Raw genomic sequence first — 25,417 nt, forward strand, 5'->3', positions numbered from 1 at the left:
TGTGTGTGTGTGTGTGTGTGTGTGTGTGTGTGTGTGTGTGCGCGCGAGTGTATACCCGTCCTTTTTTCCCCCCTAAGGTAAGTCTTTCCGCTCCCGGGATTGGAATGACTCCTTACCCTCTCCCTTAAAACCCATTTCCTTTCGTCTTTCCCTCTCCTTCCCTCTTTCCTGATGAGGCAACAGTTTGTTGCGAAAGCACGAATTTTGTGTGTATGTTTGTGGTTGTTTGTGTGTCTGTCGACCTGCCAGCACTTTCATTTGGAAAGTCAAATCATCTTTGTTATATATATATATATATATATATATATATATATATAAAAAGAAAGATGATGAAACTTACCAAACAAAAGCGCTGGCAGGTCGATAGACACACAAACAAACACAAACATACACACAAAATTCTAGCTTTCGCAACCAATGGTTGCCTCGTCAGGAAAGAGGGATATGTGTGTGTGTGTGTGTGTGTGTGTGTGTGTGTGTGTGTGTGTGTGCGCGCGAGTGTATACCCGTCCAGGCCTGCCAACCCGAAGTTTGGTACAGATTTATTGATGACATTTTCGTGATCTGGACTCACAGTGAAGAAGAACTCCAGAATTTCCTCTCCAACCTTAACTCCTTTGGTTCCATCAGATTCACCTGGTCCTACTCCAAATCCCATGCCACTTTCCTTGACGTTGACCTCCACCTGTCCAATGGCCAGCTTCACACGTCCGTCCACATTAAACCCACCAACAAGCAACAGTACCTCCATTATGACAGCTGCCACCCATTCCACATCAAACGGTCCCTTCCCTACAGCCTAGGTCTTCGTGGCAAACGAATCTGCTCCAGTCCGGAATCCTTGAACCATTACACCAACAACCTGAAAACAGCTTTTGCATCCCGTAACTACCCTCCCGACCTGGTACAGAAGCAAATAACCAGAGCCACATCCTCATCTCCTCAAACCCGGAACCTTCCACAGAAGAACCCCAAAAGTGCCCCACTTGTGACAGGATACTTTCCGGGACTGGATCAGATTCTGAATGTGGCTCTCCAGCAGGGATACGACTTCCTCAAATCCTGCCCTGAAATGAGATCCATCCTTCATGAAATCCTCCCCACTCCACCAAGAGTGTCTTTCTGCCGTCCACCTAACCTTCGCAACCTCTTAGTTCATCCCTATGAAATCCCCAAACCACCTTCCCTACCCTCTGGCTCCTACCCCTGTAACCGCCCCCGGTGTAAAACCTGTCCCATGCACCCTCCCACCACCACCTATTCCAGTCCTGTAACCCGGAAGGTGTACACGATCAAAGGCAGAGCCACGTGTGAAAGCACCCACGTGATTTACCAACTGACCTGCCTACACTGTGAAGCGTTCTATGTGGGAATGACCAGCAACAAACTGTCCATTCGCATGAATGGACACAGGCAGACAGTGTTTGTTGGTAATGAGGATCACCCTGTGGCTAAACATGCCTTGGTGCACGGCCAGCACATCTTGGCACAGTGTTACACTGTCCGGGTTATCTGGATACTTCCCACTAACACCAACCTGTCAGAACTCCGGAGATGGGAACTTGCCCTTCAGCATATCCTTTCTTCTCGCTATCCGCCAGGCCTCAATCTCCGCTAATTTCTAATTTCAATTTGCCGCCGCTCATACCTCACCTGTCTTTCAACTTCATCTTTGCCTCTGTACATCCGCCCCGACTGACATCTCTGCCCAAACTCTTTGCCTTTACAAATGTCTGCTTGTGTCTGTGTATGTGTGGATGGATATGTGTGTGTGTGCGCGAGTGTATACCTGTCCTTTTTTCCCCCTAAGGTAAGTCTTTCCGCTCCCGGGATTGGAATGACTCCTTACCCTCTCCCTTAAAACCCATATCCTTTTGTCTTTCCTTCTCCTCCCTCTTTCCTGACGAGGCAACCATTGGTTGCGAAAGCTAGAATTTTGTGTGTATGTTTGTGTTTGTTTGTGTGTCTATCGACCTGCCAGCGCTTTTGTTTGGTAAGTTTCATCATCTTTCTTTTTAGATATATTTTTCCCACGTGGAATGTTTCCCTCTATTATATATATATATATATATATATATATATATATATATATATATATATATATATATATATATAGAGAGAGAGAGAGAGAGAGAGAGAGAGAAGCATACAGCCAACTCATGTAATGTACTGAAGTAAGATACAGAAAAGATACAGAAAGCTGATTGAAGTCTGTGCAAAAGAAAGACTGGAATAAGTGGAGAATACTTCATGTTTGTTCGAGTGACTTCTCTAATATGATTATTTCTGTTAGTGTTTTCCAAAACTTTTTCTGTACTTAGTTTTGTACTTGTGTAAAGTAGTTACGTTATTATTCTTATGCTCTAGAGACCTATTACATTTTTCTACCCAATAGGGTGAGAGGAATGTGATGGATGTGTCCAATGAAAAAATTAATTCAATGATGCAACTGTAATTAGCAACAGTCATTCAATCTTTATGTTATTTTCATCAATTGTATTTGCTGTATCACCAGTAGCACCTCAGAATTTCAATCAGATAGAGAGCAGAAAGACTTATAAATTATCTTACCTCCAAGTAGGAATGTAACAAGACACGTCTCCTTTGGGATATATAGTCTTAGGCGCGAACCACTGGCAACGAATTCTACTATTGCTTCTGTGCGTTGTGCCCTCTGGAGGAATGGTAAGAACTGTTTTGCTTTATTTAAATCCTGGAAAAAAGTTTTCAAAAAATTAGTCTTATCTGGATTGAAAGTCATTAAAGGACTGAATAAACACATAATGCAAAAAGTTCATGCCCACTACTAATTCCTATATTTTAGTGATATTCATAAAATATTTGCTTCATGTTACTTCAATTTTCTTCTCTAGATTACTTCAATTGCAAAATGCGTCCGTAACAACTTGACAATCCATTATACATTCCAGTTTGACACATGAAATGAATAAATTGCTAATGATAATCACCTACTGCGTATCCATCTCTCTTCAACTATCAAGGTTTCCACTGTATGACTACATGTCTATGTTGCAACTCTAATTATTCACACACCTGCCAATGATGTGTACATGTATGAAGTTACACTGACATCTGATCACGTCTCCTGGCTGATTCACTTTTTTTGTGATGCAGTTTATGTCTAACCACAGTCTGTTGGTAAGATGTAACGAGGTGGTATCCATGTGGCACATACTTTTACTTTCCTATTGTTGATCTTGCTCTCAGAACCATTACTCAAATTTATTCCCTGTAACTGAGTTCCCTGACCACATCCATGCCTTGCTACATGCCACTGGAATTTCCTTCTGGGATACAATTAGGAGACCATGAATTTACCCAGCATCCATGACCTCTCGTTTTCATCATTTAAAGCCATAGGTTACACATAACTTGCTGAAGTCCATCTTTCGTGTTGTTGTTGCTGCTGCTGCTGAGGTTTTCATTTGTAACACTGGGATAGTGTCAGCTCTAAACCAAGTGGAAATTGGTTCCTGCTACACTGTTGCTCACAAACTTCAGCCTACTAAAATGTTAAATGGCCTCTGGCATTATTTTGGACTTGCCAGGCAGGTATTACTACAGTTGATGACATGACTGGCCACCCTGGGACTGTGTCAATAGCGTATGTTGACAACATCCATCATTCTTATTAAAGGTGTCGCTTATGCAAATTATTTATTGCTTTAAGTTAACATCTTGACTCTGTCCTCTTCCAGTAGCCCACATTCTACACCCTATTACTGAACTTTTGTGATCAATGGCCCTTTATGACAATTTCAACATGCTGTGCATTGCTTGTCTATATCGATACATATACTCAATATAATGGAAGGAAACATTCCACGTGGGAAAAATTATATATAAAAACAAAGATGAGGTGACTTACCGAACAAAAGCGCTGGCAGGTTGATAGACACACAAACAAACACAAACATACACACAAAATTCAAGCTTTCGCAACAAACTGTTGCCTCATCAGGAAAGAGGGAAGGAGAGGGGAAGACGAAAGGAAGTGGGTTTTAAGGGAGAGGGTAAGGAGTCATTCCAATCCCGGGAGCGGAAAGACTTACCTTAGGGGGAAAAAAGGACAGGTATACACTCGCACACACGCACATATCCATCCACACATACAGACACAAGCAGACATATTTAAAGACAAAGAGTTTGGGCAGAGATGTCAGTCGAGGCAGAAGTGTAGAGGCAAAGAAGTTGTTGAAAGACAGGTGAGGTATGAGTGGCGGCAACTTGAAATTAGCGGAGATTGAGGCCTGGCGGATGACGAGAAGAGAGGATATACTGAAGGGCAAGTTCCCATCTCCGGAGTTCGGATAGGTTGGTGTTGGTGGGAAGTATCCAGATAACCCGGACGGTGTAACACTGTGCCAAGATGTGCTGGCTGTGCACCAAGGCATGTTTAGCCACAGGGTGATCCTCATTACCAACAAACACTGTCTGCCTGTGTCCATTCATGCGAATGGATAGTTTGTTGCTGGTCATTCCCACATAGAATGCATCACAGTGTAGGCAGGTCAGTTGGTAAATCACGTGGGTGCTTTCACATGTGGCTCTGCCTCTGATCGTGTACACCTTCCGGGTTACAGGACTGGAGTAGGTGGTGGTGGGAGGCTGCATGGGACAGGGTAACCGCCCCCGATGCAAAACCTGTCCCATGCACCCTCCCACCACCACCTACTCCAGTCCTGTAACCCGGAAGGTGTACACGATCAGAGGCAGAGCCACATGTGAAAGCACCCACGTGATTTACCAACTGACCTGCCTACACTGTGATGCATTCTATGTGGGAATGACCAGCAACAAACTGTCCATTCGCATGAATGGACACAGGCAGACAGTGTTTGTTGGTAATGAGGATCACCCTGTGGCTAAACATGCCTTGGTGCACAGCCAGCACATCTTGGCACAGTGTTACACTGTCCGGGTTATCTGGATACTTCCCACCAACACCAACCTATCCGAACTCCGGAGATGGGAACTTGCCCTTCAGTATATCCTCTCTTCTCGTCATCCGCCAGGCCTCAATCTCCGCTAATTTCAAGTTGCCGCCACTCATACCTCACCTGTCTTTCAACAACTTCTTTGCCTCTACACTTCTGCCTCGACTGACATCTCTGCCCAAACTCTTTGTCTTTAAATATGTCTGCTTGTGTCTGTATGTGTGGATGGATATGTGCGTGTGTGCGAGTGTATACCTGTCCTTTTTTCCCCCTAAGGTAAGTCTTTCCGCTCCCGGGATTGGAATGACTCCTTACCCTCTCCCTTAAAACCCACTTCCTTTCGTCTTCCCCTCTCCTTCCCTCTTTCCTGATGAGGCAACAGTTTGTTGCGAAAGCTTGAATTTTGTGTGTATGTTTGTGTGTCTATCGATACATATACTGATACATATACTGATCCTAGTTTCTTCACATGTCTTCCCAACAGTCTTCGTATTTACAAAAGACAGGACTTCGTTTTTAATTAGGCTTCTTTTGAATAATCACTCTGCTGTGTACAGGAAAGCAACCCGAGCCTGTAACACCAACTTTCTCGTTCTCTGCTTATTCTCTTTAGGATAATCACGATTTTTGTAATACACTTACCAATTCTGACAAGTTGCTGTAAAACTCCTAACACTACAACTACAGCCTACTCAAACAGCAACATCTCTCTGTATGAAACTGAAACCAGTCTTGCCATACAATGAAATGATTGTTACCATCAATTTTCCTGCAAAGTATGTTGGTCATTGAGAGTTCCAACATTACATGGAAAATGAAGTACCTCAGGAAAATAGCTGGCAGGTTGGGAAGGAAGGTCAGTTGTGGTCCCTTGCCCAAGATATGGAGGAGGCTCTGCCAGCATCTGCTGAACATACTGAGTGCAACGGACTGCTAATCTCAACATTTGTTGGCACAAATAACACATCTGTAGTCAGAGGCCATGCTCCGTTCCAATAGCTGAATTCACATGAGAAGATGAAGCACTGCTCACTATCTGTAGCATTTTACCCAGTATTGATAAAGGTCTTTTGATATGGAGTCAAATGGAAGGCTAAAGCTAGAGGTTCAGACAGTGATCAGCATCTCTGATGAGGATTTCTTGAACTCTGCTATCATATAGTGACATAATCTGTATAATGTGCACACATGGTAGGCGTGTCTGCGGATCTAGTCCTGCATGTAGCCAGTGACAATTATCAAGGAGATGGTTAGTGGAACTGTCCAGGAGGCATCCAGCTAGCAGCCACCATGCAGTGGTGATCAGCCATACAGGGTCACCTTTGGGTCAAAGGCACACCCTGATGATGGCAGACCTTCTCGAGCATCCATACATGGTGAAATATCACTATAAATTTATGCTGAAATAATTTGAAACCCGTAGAACTAACAGAAACAAACAAAGTCCATGCCGATTTGGGACACTGAAAACTGGCAGTACACCTCTGACTGTTCTGCCACAATCCATGCACACAATTGAATTTTTGTTTCTTAAATGTTCAAGTTGCTGAAAGTAAGACCTTTTCATGACTTTTTATGCTTTAGTAGTATTGATTAAAAAAGTTTAATGCACACTGTAATTCTATGAAGATTAATAACAGCTGCACAAAACCATATTCCATCCCGAGATGCTGGAGTTGGCGGTCATGTGTGCATGTCGTGTGCTTGCTTGTGTGTATGAATAGTGTGTGTTTCTCTTCTGCTGTTTAAGGGTGTGGCCGAAAATTTTATGGAAGGGTCTTAATTGTGCCTGTCTGCAACTTAATATGTCTTCTTTACGTCAAGTAGCAATCTATCTTTTCCTACACTGAAAATATATGCCTGTAGGGCAAGAGCTACCAGAATATATGACAATCTGTGCTAACACTGTTAAAGATTCTAATGACTTCATTAACTATATACAACAATTTAACACATACAACATGTAATAGGGAGAGCCTAAAACAAGTTAAGTAATTTCAGATCATACCACTGCAACAGGTAATATCTGATTAGCTTTTTAAACCACAAAAACCAATTCATACAATAACAGGCAAAAAATGTAAACTATATTATCAAAAGTATCTTGATACCTATTAGTGGGCATTTATGCAAGGTGTGCGTCTTTAGACTTTATGTCTGCCTGAACTCTGCTGGGAAGACTTTCAATAATATGTCTGGATGTGTGTGAAGAAATAATTGCAGCCCAGTCTTCCTTAAGAGCCGAAAGCAAAGAAGGTAGTGATGTCGGACTGGGGTCCGGAGTGAAGTTTGTGTTCTAACTCATCCCAAGTTGTTTCATTGGGTTCTGGCTGGGAATCTAGGCAGGGTGGGCCAGTCTGGTTCAGAACAGTTGCTGTCTGTAAACCAATGGCTTACATATGACACTTTATGATTGGGTACATTGTCATGTTGATATAAACAATCATCATACCAAACTGTTCCTCTATTGTACACAGGCACAATGCTGTAAAATGTGTTCACATGCCTTTGCATTTTATTAATCACAATAAGAGGACCATACTCAAACCATGGAAAACAATATGCTTACCACAACACAACTTCATTCGTACTTCAATGCTGGCAGAATACTCGACAGGAGGTAATATTTTCCACGGATTCACAGAACCCAAACTCTTTCTTACAATTGCCACAGGATATAGAAAAATTCATCATTCCAAATCATTTGTGTTCAGTCACCCAGTGCCCAGTGGCATGACTCTTTACATCATCTCAAGTGCTGCTTAGCATGAGAAATAGTTTGTGTGGATTATAAGGAGCTGCTTAGCCACTGCACCTAATTCGTTTTAGCTCCCTATGCTGTGCTAGTGGACTGCTGGCAGCACTTTGGAACTCAGATGAGTGATTCCTCCTGCCAATTTCAAGTAATATTTTACAACCACCGCCTGAAGTGTTCAATAGTCCTCCTTTGTCAAGAACATAAAGTCTGCCTGGTCTTTGTTTGAATAGAAAATTTATATAAATGCTAAAGTCAGGATCTGACATTACCTCCATACTACAAAAAATACTGCAGTATTTTAAGGAAAGTCATTAAAAGGTCCAGAAGTATGGAAGTCCTGAAAAATAAACAACAGAAATAATAAGATTAAAAGTATATGGGATTGTCAAACAGGAGAAAGGACAGCCAGCCAATGTACAGGATACTAATCAGTCACAAGTTCCACAAGTACTTTTAACAAACACTTTCTAAATGGAGGAGCAAAAAACGGGGTTCAATGGTTCAGTTGAAGAAGAAAGAGGATATATTAAAAATGTCATTCCATAAAACTTTATGCTACTAGAAGCAGTACCAACATCCTCCACTGAAAGTAACAGAAATCTAAAAAGCAGGAGCTCTCATATGCTGTTGACAGAATTTCAAACAGAATTCTGAAAAGTTGCTCTAACTTAATAAGGAATATCCTCAGTGATATTGGTAACACATCAGTGGCATAGGGAATCTTCCAGACAGCTTAAAACATATAATTTTACGCCTCTTCATTAAAACAGTGGTGGCTAAACAGGCTTAAACAACAATCATCCAGTTTCCTTACTGACGTCTTTAGCCAAACAAAATATTTGAAAAAGTAATGTACTTAATAGCAGTCTCACACTTTAGTGGAAACAATTTACTTGGCTTATCACAGTTAGGATTCCAGAAGGGCTACTCAACTAAGAATGCGACTTTATAAATTCACTCATCAAATAGTACACACCTTAAATAATAAAATACCGGCAGTTGGTATTTCTTGTGCACTTTCAAAGGCTTTTGTGTAGATCATGTAACTATTAGAAAATTAGAAATAGGGTGGAACTGATGGTTTTATGCACAGCTTATTTGAATCGTACTTAAGAAACAGAATGCAAAAAGTTGTGATGAATAATTCACTGTGGAAAAATCACAATGAGTCCTGCAGGGTTAATTTTGAGTCCAGTTCTGTTCCTGATATATGAGGGCCGTTCAGAAAGTAACCTCCGGTTGATTTAAAAAAATACACCAAGTTAAATAAAAATATTTTAATATATACATCTTACAACTACATCTTTGCACTATTTTTCTACATAGTCTCCATAGCGATTGAGGCACTTATCGTATCTCTTCACAAGCTTTGAAATTCCTTCTGCATAAAAATCACCCGTTTGTGCCTGGAGCCAGCCTGTGACCGCATCTTTGAGCTCTTCGTCGTCATCAAACCGCTGTGACCCGAGCCATTTCTTCAAATGCATGAAGAGGTGATAATCACTTGGCGCCAGGTCTGGGCTGTAAGGTGGATGGTTGATAACGTCCCACTTGAAGGACTCAAGAAGGGCCGTTGTTCTGCGAGCAGAGTGAGGACGGGCGTTATCGTGCAAAAAAACGATACCGGAAGTCAGCATACCACGGCGTTTGTTCTGTATAGCCCGTCGTAACTTTTTTATTGTTTCACAGTACACGTCTTGATTAATGGTCGTACCACGTTCCATGAATTCAATCAACAACACCCCTTTGGCATCCCAAAACACCGTTGCCATCAGTTTTCTGGCAGAAAAATCTTGCGAGGCTTTTCTTGGTTTGGTAGGCGAATTTGAATGTGCCCACATCTTTGATTGTTCTTTTGTCTCAGGGTTCACGTACTTAATCCAGGTTTCGTCACCGGTCACGATTCTGTTTAACAATGGTTCTCCTTCGTCCTCATAACGTGACAGAAAGTCTAATGCAGAGGCCATTCTTTGAGTTTTGTGGTGGTCGGTAAGAATTTTGGGCACCCATCGTGCACAGAACTTACGGTAACCCAATCTTGCTGTCACTATCTCGTACAAGAGAGTCTTAGAAATCTGTGGAAAACCAGTAGACAACTCCGACATTGAGAAACGTCGATTTCCACGAACTTTTGCATCAACTGTCTGAACGAGTTCGTCAGTCACCAATGATGGTCTACCACTCCTCTCTTCATTATGAACGTTTTCTCGTCCACTTTTAAATAAACGTACCCATTCACGGACAACTCCTTCACTCATAACTCTTGGTCCGTACACGGCACAAAGCTCACGATGAATAGCTGCTGCAGAATATCCTTTGGCTGTAAAAAACCTTATGACAGCACGCACTTCACATTTGGCGGGGTTTTCTATTGCAGCACACATTTCAAACTGCCACAAAAACTAAACTAGCGCAGGTACGACGTTCACTCGACCACGGCTTGATGCCGACTGACCTGTTGAGTGCGTGAACGCACAGATGGCGTCGCTACTCCCCCCACAACCCGCACTGTGACCAATCGGAGGTTACTTTCTGAACCGCCCTCGTATATGAATGACATTCTACTTAACTTTCAACAAGCAGAATTTGTTACTTTTTGCAGATGATATTAGTGTTGCTACTGCAAAACCCATTATAGGGAAAGCAACTGAAGAGATTGTAAATAATATTTTCGAAACAATTAGAAATAATTATAATATAAAGAAAATTATATAAAAAATAATTATAAAGTAAATGGTATTTTCAGAAGAATTACGAAGTTGCTCTCAGAAAATGGACTCTCCCTAAATTGTGGAAAACACACACACACACACAACACACACACATTCTGTACAACAAACAGAGTCATAACAACAACTTATGTATCACAATAAGCAGGAGTCAGTAAATAGGATAGAATACTTCAAGTCTTTGAATATACATACTGATGAAAACTTGCACTGGAAGAAGCATATTACTGAGCGTCTCAAACAATGAAATTCATCTACTACTGCTCTTTATACAACTGCTTAGCGAAACGAATTAACCTTTTGCCATATTTAGAATTTTTCCACTCAATAATGTATTGTGAAGTAATTTTTCTGGGGTAACTCACCACTCTCAAAGAAAGTACTGAGTGCACAAAAGTGAGCACTAAGAATAATATGTGGTGTTAACCCACAGATGTCACACAGGTACCTCTTTTATCTCTTTGAGGAGATAACTTTCACTATGCTGTCACAATACATACATTCACTAATGCAAATTGTGATTTGGGAACAAAGTGATGTCCAGTGTTTCCAGTTGTTAGTGCAGCCATAGGTACAGCACAAGCTTAAATTGTGGAAGGATGAGGAAGGAAATCATCTACATCTTTTTATCAAAGGAAGGTCATGGCATTTGCATGGAGCAATTTAGGGAAATTGCGGAGAACTGAAATCTGGATGGCCAGACAGGGATTTGGATCATCATCATCCAAAATATGAGTCCAGTGTGCTGACCATTGTGCCACCTTGCTCTGTCACAGTTTTTAATTGCAGGCAAGCACTGTAGTTCAAACACTATAGCTTTTAGGCATTTTACATTACATTTTGGCAATCTGCAGGCTGTGTGCTGGAAGAGTGTTGTACGACAAGACTATATAAGGTCCAATGAGTGAGCAGACGGAGTAGTAAAAATACAGACAAGAAAATTTCGCATAAATGATGAAATGAAAAATAATGTGAAATCTGTAATTTTTAACGACAGTCACAAAATTTGGGGTTTTCCCTGTTCAATATAAAAATTCTATAAAACCGAGGGTGGCAAGTTGACTACTATTGGTGACTGATAAGTTAGTGAATAATGAAATTGGTTGACCTTTTTTCTCAAGGCTGAGAATTTTGTAAAATCTTAAAATGACATATGATTTCCCGTGTGGCTCTAGATGTGATATCAAAAGAAAATACTCTGTTTCCAACTACCTCCATTTCAGTAACAGTTCTTCACCCAATGTCATTTTCCGACACCTTCGCACAAACTGCTGTACAAAAAAATGGGTAATTTTGACAATCTTTAACAATCTGCATCAAGCAACTACATATTTTCATTGTACAAAGGTGTCAAAACTGGCACTTTAGTTGTACAAACATGTAAATCAACATAATGCCTGACTACTTTTCAATTAATTAATTACAATTTTGTTACATAGAGTGTAGTATATGAATATTCTGTGTTAAAATAATTTTTGGAACTGAACTAAGGAATACAGGTTTTCATATTTCCACATAGCTAGTACATAATTATAACTTATAAATAACTTAATTATAGAAAGCAACTATGAAGTTCAAAGAAACTCAATCTTATCAGCAAAGACTTTACCTTTTAAAGTTGTGTATGGAAATGATTAATTCAAGATGGAACAGTTCCTTATTGATGTGGGGGCCATGTATGGTGCAGTAAATGTCAATAAATTGGCACCTCATCCAATCACTATTTCAATAAATTTAAAGGAAACAGGTGACCGTCTGCTTAAAGCTTTTCTGAAGAGGTGAGGAATGTTTTTAGTGACAGAGGAGGGGCACCAACAGTCAATGAAGTGATTCACATTGTAAAATAAATGACAAGGAGTGACTACACAGTAACAGTCCAGGAGGACAGTATAACGAGAGTTGAGTTTTGGGCATCACAGTTTTCGGGGATGAGATTAAAGAAGTAGAGAAAATATTAAACAAGAAATTATTGGAGGAAATATTAAACAAGACATTACAGTGTTTTGATTTATTCAGCACTGTGCAAAACATGTTTCTTGGTGAAAGAGGTCCAAACACTGGAGCAGCACTTCGTCAATATAAGGGGTTCTCACACTCAGCGCACATACTCAATATTGTGCACGAATGCACAACTCTAAGACGTATCAATGATAAGGAGAATGATTTATAGTGATTAATAAGTTCTTGTCAAACTGTCAACTGTTGTTTTAAAAAAGATCTGGCCTTCAGAACCACCTGCAGAAATTGAGAGGAAATTTGGACACACAATGGGATACCAAAGTAGACATTTTTGAGTCAATTAAATTTCAGTGGTTTGAAGTTCTAGCAATTCTGTCAGAGATAAATTAAAAAAAAAAATTGATTCTGGTGACGAAATGTTTGATGACAATAAGCTTTCCGACACCATTTAAGAATTTTTACTGTTCCCAACAAGAACATTTAACTTCGAAGTCAGATTTGTAAAATATTATGAAACTACATAATGATGATCTGTGAAGTGCCTAACCAAACTTTTAACATGTGTGACAGTAATATTATTCTACAACAGGCTGTTTCAGATATGGACAGGGACAGTGGGGAGCATTGTCTCTTGTTGTGAACAATCAAATAGGGTGGCACAGCAGGGTCTTGTAATCTGTCTGCCGTAGTTTACACGATTGCTGACCTAATACTCTTAGCACTCGCATCAAAGTGTCTCTGAGCAGCTGCAGTGAGCACTCCATAGAGCTCCTGCTTTATGACACTCATTGCACCTTACTTGGTCCACAGAGCAATAAGGAACTCTACCACCTCACGTAATTAATCTCCACATGCAACTTCAAAAGGTAAAATAACTTTGCTGACAAGATTCATGAGTTGTTTTTTTTTTTTTTTTTTTGCTGCCTTCAAATACCTACATATATGAAACTCATGGATGCATATCTTGTAGATGTGGATAGCATTTATTGCATCCAAGCTGACTTCTACCTACTGAAGTGAACAGGAGTGCAGTCCTGACTTCATAGATACACTACAATGGTCATGCCCAAAGGTGGACATTGAGCCACACTTACCACAAATTGTACTACCAATCAAATGGCAAGTTCTTCAACAACGGTTTAACTAAAAGTTATTTTTCAGCATTACCTAGAATAAACTATAATTTCCAGTAGCAGTATCATATGCTGGAGAATTTTAGCCCTCCGTCCACCCACCTCTCTCCAGCATGCACTGCTCAAAGACAGCAGTTATTACCCAGATAGAGTATGTGTTGCACGCACAAAAGGATTTAACTTAGAGGTACCCCTTCCTACATTGATTTTGCAATGATAAATACTACAGCCACCTTTGAACTATTCTGTCTCAAGTGTTGGACACTTTTCAACAAGTACTGGAGTTTGCAAGATCACACAGCAACATAGGTAAATCAACTAAATGCAGTTTGAATACTAACTGATTATCTCGTGATTCTTCACTGATATGCTTAAAAAATCATCATTTATATGTGGATTCAGCAAATACTTGTGAACATAAAAACTGACGTGTGTGCGCAGCTTGACTACTCCTGCGAAACATGGCTCCACACACTCATCTTTGGCGTTTTTGACCAGTTCAACAATGCCCAAAATCTAAAGAGCTACAGATTATCAGGGTTTTCTATTCTGCAGTCCATGGTGGAAATGTAGTCTTTGAAAAAACAACAAACAATGTTTAAGTAAGATACACTGCTCTTACACAGCACTAAGTGTGAGAAGTCCTGCAAAGTCTCAAGATCAAATATGTCTCCACAGAAGAAAAATCATTCTGTTCACCAGGAGGGCATTAGGAATTTATCAGTTATATACCTGTAATATTTACACCCTTTCTTTTTCTTTTAATTTACAATCTGATGCTTCTGACACAAAAAATGGTTCTAACTTTTCAAAACACTTAGACTTATTAGAGACATGGGCTGTACAACAGCGCATTTGAGAATTTAATGCTGGATGTAATATGCATGTACTCACCCCAGACACGTCTGCCACACGATGATTTGGTATATTTTTCTTAGAATGCAATCCATTGCCAGACTTCGCTGCCTTCATTTCTGCTGCCAGCAGTTCATCATAATGAGAAGATCGCTGGTCATCATCTTGGCGATACCTGACTACGGTGGCCAGACCTTTACTAACCATTGCCTCTGCAACATTCCTTAAAAATAAATAAATAAAATCAAACAACAGGCTCATATGAAAAGTCTTTTAGATAAACAGATGTGTCAAAGTATATCATTCCCATGTCTCCCAATAAAGGACAGAACGAAGTCCCAATGACACGCTGAGCTCGTAATCGTAAGAACAAAATAATATGTTACTAATAAAACTGAAATAAAAACAAAACATTGTACCAAGTTACTGAATAAATGGCTCTTAAAATTAAACTAATTTTATTACTGTTACAATGTTTTCAGTACGAACAGGCAGAAATCAGGCTTGAAATGCACCTTATTCCAGAAAATGCTCAAACATCATATGGATTGCATTTTGCCCTCCCAAAAAATTTCCAATTCCGACAGCCTTGTCGCAGTGATAACACCGGTTCCCACTAGATCACCGAAGTTAAGCGCTGTCGGGCTGGGCTAGCATTTGGATGGGTGACCATCCGGTCTGCCGAGTGCTGTTGGCAAACTGGGTGCACTCAGCCCTTGTGAGGCAAACTGAGGAGTTACTTGACTGAATAGTAGCAGCTCTGGTCTCATAAACTGACATACAACTGGGAAAGCAGCATGCTGACCACAGGCCCCTCCTTGTCCACATCCAGTGACACCTGTGGGTTGAGGATGATACGGCAGCCGGTTGGTACTACTGGGCCTCCACGGGCTGTTCGGACAGTGCTTAGATTTATATACATATATTTTTTTAAATTTCCAATAGCAGTATTTCAGGACAAAGATTCAACACCCTTTAATAATTTTTTTACAGAATTTTCTGCCAACAATTATTCCACTTTTAGTACACATTTGCTGCACGATCTCACCTCCTTCCTCTACCTGACCATGACGTTCTTTTTAATCACAGTCAACTGGAGCTACCACAAAGAGGAAATAAGGCTGCCTACAGTTGGAAGTATATGTAAACAGTAACATGTGTAACTGTGTAAAATGGTATTCAGTAAGTCTGTAATAAAAAGAGTTCTCATACCCTGTCACTTTGTGTTTAATATAGGATGTATTATTATTATTACTTTGTTAAAATTTGACATACAAAACTACCTAGCAGCTCTTTAGTCACAATATACAACAAATACATAGTTTACAAAGAGTTACAGCACACACTTGTGCCATGCAACTGTTATTGGATGAAGACAGACTACACATAGTACAAGTCCACTCACCCCAACCCAGTTAACATGATGGGCAAAAGAAAACTGGTCCGGAAAATATTTACAGGACTGACATGAGATTGACCCTTGTTAATGAACAAAATCCTTTTTATTCACTACAGACCATGTTTCATAGTATTTTATCACTAAGTTTTGCATTGGGGACTTTTATGGAGGTTTCACCAAACACTTCCAGCCAAACACTTGCAAAAATGTTTTGCACAAATTTTCCACACACTGTGCTCTGCATAACACATAACAATCAACACGTTTTATCGTGAGCGCCATTTTGTGTTGCATTTAACTGGCCACTAAACAAATTTACTCCTCTCATTCAAACATTATGACACAACAAAGTACTCAGGACAGAGCATGTGGGAGATGTGCTTGTGCAGACAAGTGATGGTAACTTATTGGTGCATTGAACTCACAATTTCCAGCATTTTCTATGATTAGCACTTTTTTTCCTTAAGAAGTGTCAAGCGAGTCGCTCTTACAAATATTTTCTGTGCTATTTTCGTTATTCTGTATATTACTGACGTAATAGTGATAGGGCACTAACTGGAAAAATTAGAACCTGCTTCATGATCACAGTCCATCAATTAATATCACAGATCTCAAAATTAAAATGTTGCTACAATAATGTTGCTTCTGCGCAGGAAATTCTCATTTCACGAAATTCAACGGGTTTGAATTGTCAATATTGGAACAAGCTTCCTGAAAACTCACTGGAGGGCTCCAACAGATTTGTTGGTTACAAAAGCAAAGTACATTTACCAGGAGCTACTCTACGAAGATTTTTAATGTTCATCTGTTCATCACAGTTCTTTGCTGGGACAGGATTCTGACCTGCGTTCAAAACAGACTTCACTTCATATTTCTTTACATGTGCCTAGTGCCATCAGATGGAAATAATTTTCTTACTATGCAGTTCCCACCAGCTCCTCACGTTCACAATATCATATCAAAGATTTCCGATACAGGCCCAGTTATTTTCAATTTCAAAAATGAGTTCCAAAACATTTAACATGTCTGATATGCTTTCTGTTGAAGCTGCCAATACCTGGCTGCTTCTGCAGTGTCAAATTTAAGTCTGTTAGTGTAGTGGGTGAGACCATTGTTTCAAATTTCTGCACTGTCTGACCAAGTCTAACCTCACATTTCTTTTTCCTTTATTTTTTCATGGAAGAATATTACACCAATATTTTTTTGTGATTTGAAATTCATTGAAATAACTGTTAAGGAAATGAGCATTTCAACTATTATTAAAAATAGATTTTTATCATCACATATCTTATGACATTAACAGCAACTGTGTCAACAACAATTCACTGTACAGTGGAATCTTGCATGGCAAGTATAATTTCTCCCATAATCCTACTCATAGCATGAAACACTCATTAAGTGAAACAATTTATCCCATATAAATTAATGTAAAATACAATTGTGTGTTGCGTCCATATATTCAAAGAAAAGTAAACATAAAATATCATGTACTTTATTATTCATGATACATAACTAATTCTTTTTTAATTGGAAGCTATCTATAGTCATTTGTTTCTGCTGACACTTCAACACTTGGCAAAATTGCGACACTGTATTATTGTCAAATTTGTAGTGCATGTAGCCACTGCTTTATTGGGGTGATAATTTTCAGTGTACAATGCAACCGATTCCCACACTTTTAGCATTTCTCTTACTGTGACAGAAGACAGGTGCTTTGTTGTTACCACCTCCTCCTCCAAAGCACTCTTGACAACTTCCTGCAGTGAAATACTGCAACTCCATAAGTCTTCGGTGTTCATATTTTGGCTGTGATCTTCCACAAGCTCACCGATATCACTGTTATCTAGTTCTAGTCCCATGCTCTTGGCCAACGACACAATCCCACAGACTACAGGCTCCACAGGTACTGGAATCAAATGCCTCAGTCACATTTGACAATGCATTCTGGCCAAAGTTTCTTCCAAGCAGTAGTGAGAGTTCTCTTGGTAACCCCTTCCCACACCTTTTCGATCATCCTGACACAGGCAACAATGCTGAAGCGATATTTCCAAAACTCTCCCAGACAGATTGGTAGCTTCAGTCAACTCAAAACAATGCTAAAGGAGTGCTTTAGTTTAGAGCTTCTTAAAGTTAGAAACAATCTGCTGGTCCGCAGACTGGAGTAACAGAGTGGATTTGGGAGGCAGAAATTAGATCTCAATGAACTGAAATTCTTCAGGGAGGTGGTCTCGTAGGCCTGAAGAATGAGCAGGAGCACTGTCCATAAGAAGCAAGATATGGAGTGGCAGATTCATTTCAAGCAAATATTTTTTTGCGAAGGACCAAACACCTCATTGCTCCAATCACAAAACAGATCACATGTCACCCAAGCCTTGTTGCTGGACCTCCACACCACATTTGCCACGCTCTTGTGGACTTTACACTTCTAGAAGACTCGCAGAGTTTCTGAATGGTAAACAAGCAGTGGTTTAATTTTCAAATTGCTGGTTGCACTGGCACAGAATAGCAGTTACGGACGGTCTTTCATTGGCTTGTGACCAGGCAATGCATTCTCCTCTGCTGTAACAAAACTATGTTTCAGCATCTTTTTCCAGAACAGTCCCGTCCCGTCTCAATTAAAAGCCTGTTGTGGCACTTAGAAGCTACAAGCATCTTGGAGTTGCTGATGAAAGTTATCTGCTGCCTTCACGTCGGAGCTAGCTGCTTCTCCATGTCTCTCAACGCTGTGGTTGCCAATTCTTCTCTTAAACATCTCAAACCACTCACGGCTTCCTTTAAACACTTTGGCCACTGAGGATCCTGGCATCTTCTTAACGAGGTTGACGAAAATCATTCACACCTCACAAATTATGTTCTCGTTAATAGTGTCTTCTTGCAATTGCTTTTTATTTATCCACATAAGGAGCAATCTATCAGCATCATCCAGAATACAAAACTGTTGTTTAGATACTCCTGTCACTCCCTTTGAAGCATTTATGTCCTTAATCTTGTCCTTGTTCATGAGGATAGTACAAATAGTTGATGTAGACTGAGTGCATGTGTGGGCTAAATCAGCAATGCTCACACCATTTTAGCATTTTTCAATGATTTTACTTCTCATTTCTAAGGTCATTTTCTTTCCTTTATGGTGGTCTGCTTGCAGCTTTATCTTTAGGGACATTTCTACAAAGGTTATTAAAATATGCAAAAAAGAACCATTTGTGAACACAACTTTAGAAAAAAATGTCTGAATGTCTGATCACAAACTGCACTGTGCACTGTGATGGTAGCAGAAACAGCACTAAACCTAGACTGCAGCAGTACTAAAGACGTTGTTCATATGCCACTGCCAACAATGAAAGGTTCATATGAACATTTCCCACACTGCACGCAAATGGCTAGATATGTCAAACACAATTGTCGTCACTTGTTATGCGAAATATCACTCATTAAGTGAGCCATTTTTTTTTACAGTTTGTTTTGCCCATTATGCAAACTGTGTGTTATGGGAAGTGCTCGTTAAGTGAGGGTCCACTGTATATGGAAATTGAAATATCAGAATTGTATTTTTTCATTTTCAGTTATTGTCCATACGATTATATAAGATTTCTAATGATAAAATCGTCTTTTTAACTGAAATACTTATTTCTTTTGTCAATAATTTCATTGTATCTCATGACAAGATACTGGTGTCACATACTTCAACAACAACAACAACAACACATAAAACACACACAATTTAAGATTGGATTTGAGCCCGGAGCACAAATGTATGAATCTATGCTATCAGGCATTACGCTACTGCATCACTAGGTTGCACACTGCTCAAACACACTGATAAAGTAGGCCAAAACTTTCATCATCACATTCTCAGAAACTACAGAGTGCAAGCACCTACGTCAAAATGTGTGTCCCTTTATTTTGACCTCCCTTTCACCCTGTAAAGTTCTATCTGTGTCAGAAGGTTACCTATGGTGGGAGCTCCCCTTGTGGGCTCACAAGAGCGGAAAGCTTTCGGAAAGTCACCTGTGTGATACACTCTTCAGAAGGCTTGTTGCTGACAAGGCACTTTACTAGTTTCACTTACAAAATGACTAGACATGGCACTGTTGTTTCTAATTGCTCATATTTCTTCTTCTTTCATCCAGTCTGTGGCAGACTCTAATACTTTTGCAGTTAATGTGTCAAAGGCGGCGACATACGGAATATAGTATGCTTTAGCTATATTAATAGCAAAAACCCATTTCACCTTAATTGCTTGCTGGAACACACACCACTTGTTCAACAATATAGGAGCAAAAATAGTTACTGAATGTTTCACGAGTAAAACTTTTAAAGCTGACAAGAAAAATTGACACACGTAATATATAGCTAAGTTTGGTGTGAATCTCCTACTATATCTAGTTTTCAAATTAAAATAATTTTTAATGCAACGTCAACTCAAGTATTTGAACTTCAATGACTTCATAAACCAGATGCAAAAGACAGACATAAGCCACAACTCCACACAGTGCTGCAGCTATAGGATCGAGTGTGGCATGTTGCGGTCAAATGCCAAAAAGTATAATTTATTTGAGGCTGGAAGGGGAGAGGGCTCTCTTGAAAACAATTTCGATCACTAGCTTCATTTTGTACATATAAATATATAACCTAAAATGCACTGAATATAAACTTGCCAGCGACCACATTTTTCACCATGGATTTCTCTATATATGTTTTTGTAATTACTTAATTTTGAAATATTAAAATGACTAAGTATTATCGAAAAGAGAGCAAGTTCATTATCAAACTGCCATACCAGACTATAAAGTGTAAAAGAATTAATTTTTTTTTTATCAGATAGTTTCTTTAAAATTGAATGAGAAAAACTGTGTTGGAGAGAACATATGCAAAACCTAAAACAGTGGCTTAATTTTTTTTAATGCCAAAAGGGTCCCCCCCCCCCTTTTCGTGCATTACATTCTGCACAGAAATTAGAGTCGTCTTAGATTTAAAAATCTAGTCAATTGCCGTGCTTCATTTCTGGCTGTATCACTATTAGCCATAAGAATAATATGAATATAAACATGACATGATATGATATGTATATTCTTCCGCGTTTGCTGTTGTCTCACTCTAGTTTCGTAGTTTATTCGGCAGACAGGATTTAAGTGAGATAGCAGCAAACACGAAAGAATACACGGCAAAATGTTTATATTCGTATTACTCTTATGGTAAAGAGAATACTGCATGTGATTCACAATTCATAAAAGTTCCTATTTGCAACCATCTCTTCTCACATGTAGGAAAAAATTCAGAACGTAGAGTTGGCCATATTGACAAACATCCCAAACAGTCTTGCCAGTCGGATTTTCGTAGTACATTGAAATGCTGCCACATTCGAAGATGAACAATACAGAATTTGTATTTACTTCATTGGATAATGTATGAAAATGCAATGGTCAAAACTCGGGGCGGAGAAAAAAAGCTCGTCTTCAACCATTTTTTTTTATTTTATTTACTGACGCAGAGGTTTTGGCTCCAGTATTTATCTTTGTGCCTGCAAAGCATGCCTGTGTAGCGCTACATATATTCGACGGCAGAAGTTAGTTGTGGCGGCACCTACCAACATTTTTCAGAACTTCCGCTTACTTTGCACTCAATTCTAAGCCGCAGGCGGTTTTTTGGATTACAAAAACCGGAAGAAAGGTGCGGCTTAGATTCGAGTAAATACGGTAAGCCCACACCCACCACAATAGTACAAGTTTATATGCCAACTAACTCTGCTGATGAGGAGGAGATTATGGAAATGTATGACAAGATGAAAGAAATTATTCAGACAGTGAAGGGAGATGAAAATTTAATAGTCGAGGGGGACTGGATTTGGTAGTAGGAAAAAGAAGAGAAGCAAAAGTACCAGGTGAATATGGACTGGGGGAAAGGAATGAAAGAGGAAGCCACCTGGAAGAATTCTGCACAGAGCATACTTTAACCATCGCTAACACTTGGTTTAAGAATCATGAACAAAGGCTGTATACATGGGAGAGACCTGAAGACACTGGAAGGTTTCAGATTGATTATATAATGGTACGACAAAGTTTCTGGAACCAGGTTTTAAATTTTAAGACATTTCCAGGGGCAGATGTGGACTCTGATCACAGCCTATTGGTTATGAACTGCAGATTAAAACAGAACGAACTACAAAAAGGCAGGATTTTAAGGAGATGGGACCTGGATAAACTGAAAGAATCAGAGACAGCTGAGAGTTTCAGAGGGAGCATCAGGTAACAACTGACAAGAACAGGGGAAAGGAATATAGTGAAGAGGAATGGGTAGCTTTGAGAGATGAAATAGTGAAGGCAGCAGAGGATCAAGTACATAAAAAGTCGAGGGCTAATAGAAATCTTTTGGTAACACAAGAAATACTGAATGTAATCGATGAAAGGAGAAAACATAAAAAACGCTATATATCAAGCAGGCGAAAGGCAATACAAATGTCTAAAAAATGAGATTGAGAGAAAGTACAAAATGGCTAAGCAGGAAAGGGTAGAGGACAAGTGTAAGGGTGTAGAAGCATATTATCACTAGGGGTAAGGTAGATGCTGCCTACAGGAAAATTAGAGAGACCTTTGGAGGAAAGAGAAGCAGCTGCATGAATATCATGAGCTCAAATGGAAAACCAGTACTAAGCAAACAAGGGAAAGCAGAAATGTGGAACGAGTATAGAGAGGGTCTATACAAGGGAAATGTATTTGAGGGCAATATTATGGAAATGGAAGAAAACATAGATGAAGATGAGAAAGGAGATATGATACTGCATGAAGAATTTGCCAAAGTGCTGAAACACTTAAGTCGAAACAAGGCCCTGAGAGAAGACAATATTCCATTAGAGTTACTGGTAGACTTGGGAGAACCAGCCATGACGAAACTCTTCCACCTGGTGAGCAAGATGTATGACGCAGGTGAAATACCCACAGACTTCAAGAAGAATATAATAATCCCAATTCCAAAGAAAGCAGGTGGTGACAAATGTGAAAATTAAAAAGAAATTCATGGTTGGAAAATACTAACACAAATCCTTCAGGGAAGAATGGAAAAACTGATAGAAGCCAATCTCGGGGAAGATCAGTTTGGCTTCAGGAGAAATGTAGGAACACAAGAGACAATACTGACACGACTTATCTAAGAAGATAAGTTAAGGAAAGGCAAACCTACGTTTATAGCATTTGTAGTCGACTTGGAGAAAGCTGTTGACAATTTTGATTGTAATACTCTATTTGAAATTCTAAAGGTAGCAGGGAAAATACAGGGAGCAAAAGGCTATTTACTATTTGTACAGAAACCAAATGGCAGTTATAAGAATTGAGGGGCATGAAAGGGAAGCAGTGATTGAGAAGGGAGTTACACAGGTTTGTAGACTATCCCCAATGTTATTCACTCTGTATATTGAGCAAGCAGTAAAGGAAAAATTTGGAGCAGGAATTAAAATCATGGAGAAGAAATAAAAACTTTGAGGTTTGCTGATGACATTGTAATTCTGTTAGAGACAGAAAAAGGCTTTGAAGAGCAGTTAAACGCAATGGACAGTGGCTTGAAAAGAGAATAAAGCAAAATGAGGATAATGGAATTTAGTCTAATTATATCTGGTGATGCAGAGAGAATTAGGTTAGGAAACAAGACACTTAATGTGGTAGAGAAGTTTTGCTGTTTGGGAAACAAAATAACTGATGACGGCTGAAGCAGGGAGGATATAAAATGTAGATTGGCAACGGCAAGCAAAGCATTTCTGAAGAAAAGAAAACTGTTAACACTGAGTATAGATTTCAGGGTGAGGAAGTCCTTTCTGAAAGTATTTGTATGGAATGTATCCTTGTATGAAAGGACGATAAATAGTTTGGACAAGAAGAGAATAGAATCTTTTGAAATGTTGTGCTACAGAAGAATGCTCAAGATTAGATGGGCAGATCACATAACAAATGAGAAGGTAATGAGTAGAACTAGGGAGAAGAGAAATATGTGGTGTGACCTGACAAGATGAAGGGATTGGTTGGTAGGACACATTCTGAGGGATCAAGGGATCACCAATTTGGTACTGGAGGGAAGCATGTGAGGTACAAATCATAGAGGGAGGTCAAGAGATAAATACAGTAAGCAGATTCAAAAGGATGTAGGTTGCAGTAGTTACTCAGAGATGAAGACTCTTGCGCAGGATAGAGTAGCATGGAGAGCTGCATCAAACCAGTTTGGACTGAAAACCACAACAACAACAACAACAACAACAACAACAACATGCGAAAAGTACAAGTTTTACTGAAAAATTAACTACAGACATGAATTTAGCTATTATTCATATACATAAAACATTATTTAAATTGATTAAGGCCAGAGAACTTTCATAATGTGAAAGAGACACAGTGCCACATTATTCCTATTGGTATTGAGTCGTGTGCATGACATGTCACTGCCATGTATCTGCTACGCTGTGCGTCATGTCACTTGTGACATTACTTCGGTAATATGGAAATGTCGTGTGGCTAGGGCCTCCCGTCGGTGGGCCAGTCTTCTTCTTAATCTTCCTAGAAGGGAAGTGGTCTGGACGTATCAGGCAGGCTCAAGGCTGAGTGACCTCTCAAGGACAACCAGTGTTTCCAACATCCACTGCAGAGAAACTTAAAAGTCCTTATTGGAAGCAGCATCTTACAGTAGCTTTTTAAGTGGGGGCACGAAATGGCCAATGAATATGCCTACAGTCAGCTCAATTCAGACTTACTGGAGAGCTTAAATGTAAAATAATTTTGTGGAGCAGCCTGGAGCTCACACAATTGAGCAGTCAGTCAGCAGCCCCCACGAAATGTTAATGGAGGGTGGTGTTTTTATTGCATTTATCTGAAGCCTGGAATGGGTGCTTCTTCATGATAAACCAAGTTACTCATTGCAGTGTTGAAGATTGACGAGAAGAGATTCCTACACATGCGATCAAATTTTTGAAACCACCAACAGAGTAACGTAGGGTTGGGTCCCCAGGAACTACACACTGTGTCATTCACTCTAATGAGCCCATGTTTGCAAGTAATTGACAATAACCTGTAGTGATTCTCTACAGTCTTAACAATAGCATTAAATTACAGAGGAGCACCATGGCATATCGGTTAAGTTATCTGACTGGGAAAATAAAGTTGGAGTTTGAGCACTGCTGGGTGCTTAGGTTTTTTTATGGATTTGACTAATCTTTTTTCAATTAATATGTATAATTTTTTAAAAAGTTTCTAATCATTTGCTGCATCATTTTAATTGTCATTAACTATCTTACGTGTTCTCATTTCCATCCATTCTTTTTTCGTTTGGAATCTGTCCATGTGATTTCAATTATATTTATGCTTCTACATAAGTTTAATTTCTGTCTTTTCATTATGTCAGTGTACAAATTATTGCAAATGTTACTTCTGTTACTCATTTTCCTTGAACTGAATTTAGTTATATTTGTTAACCTTACTTTGTTTATATCATTTAACTAAATAAAAATAATGGTCAAAATCATTTTGTAAATGGCAGTACCTCTTGGGACTTGACCCAAGACCTTCACCATGCCTGCTGAATAAATTAACCCTTCTGCTAGAGTAATGTACTGAGATCCTGATGTTATTTTTAAGGCTCCAGAGGATCATAAG

At 39.4% G+C, this 25,417-nt stretch overlaps 1 protein-coding gene and 1 pseudogene across 1 annotated transcript in view; one reads left to right on the forward strand and one right to left on the reverse strand.

Moving 5' to 3' along the window:
• Positions 1-25,417, reverse strand: part of LOC124612327 (staphylococcal nuclease domain-containing protein 1) — a 110,755-nt gene that overhangs the window by 47,033 nt on the left and 38,305 nt on the right. Inside the window, exons 10-11 of the mRNA XM_047140464.1 lie at positions 14,432-14,615; positions 2,572-2,713 (exon numbers count right to left, since the gene is read on the reverse strand). Coding sequence (XP_046996420.1) covers positions 2,572-2,713; positions 14,432-14,615 — 326 coding nt within the window. The remainder of the gene's footprint in view (positions 1-2,571; positions 2,714-14,431; positions 14,616-25,417) is intronic.
• On the forward strand, positions 14,972-15,089 carry LOC124614349 (annotated as a pseudogene).

The sequence above is a fragment of the Schistocerca americana genome, chromosome 4, assembly GCF_021461395.2.
Source record: "Schistocerca americana isolate TAMUIC-IGC-003095 chromosome 4, iqSchAmer2.1, whole genome shotgun sequence".
Classification (NCBI taxonomy): domain Eukaryota; kingdom Metazoa; phylum Arthropoda; class Insecta; order Orthoptera; family Acrididae; genus Schistocerca; species Schistocerca americana.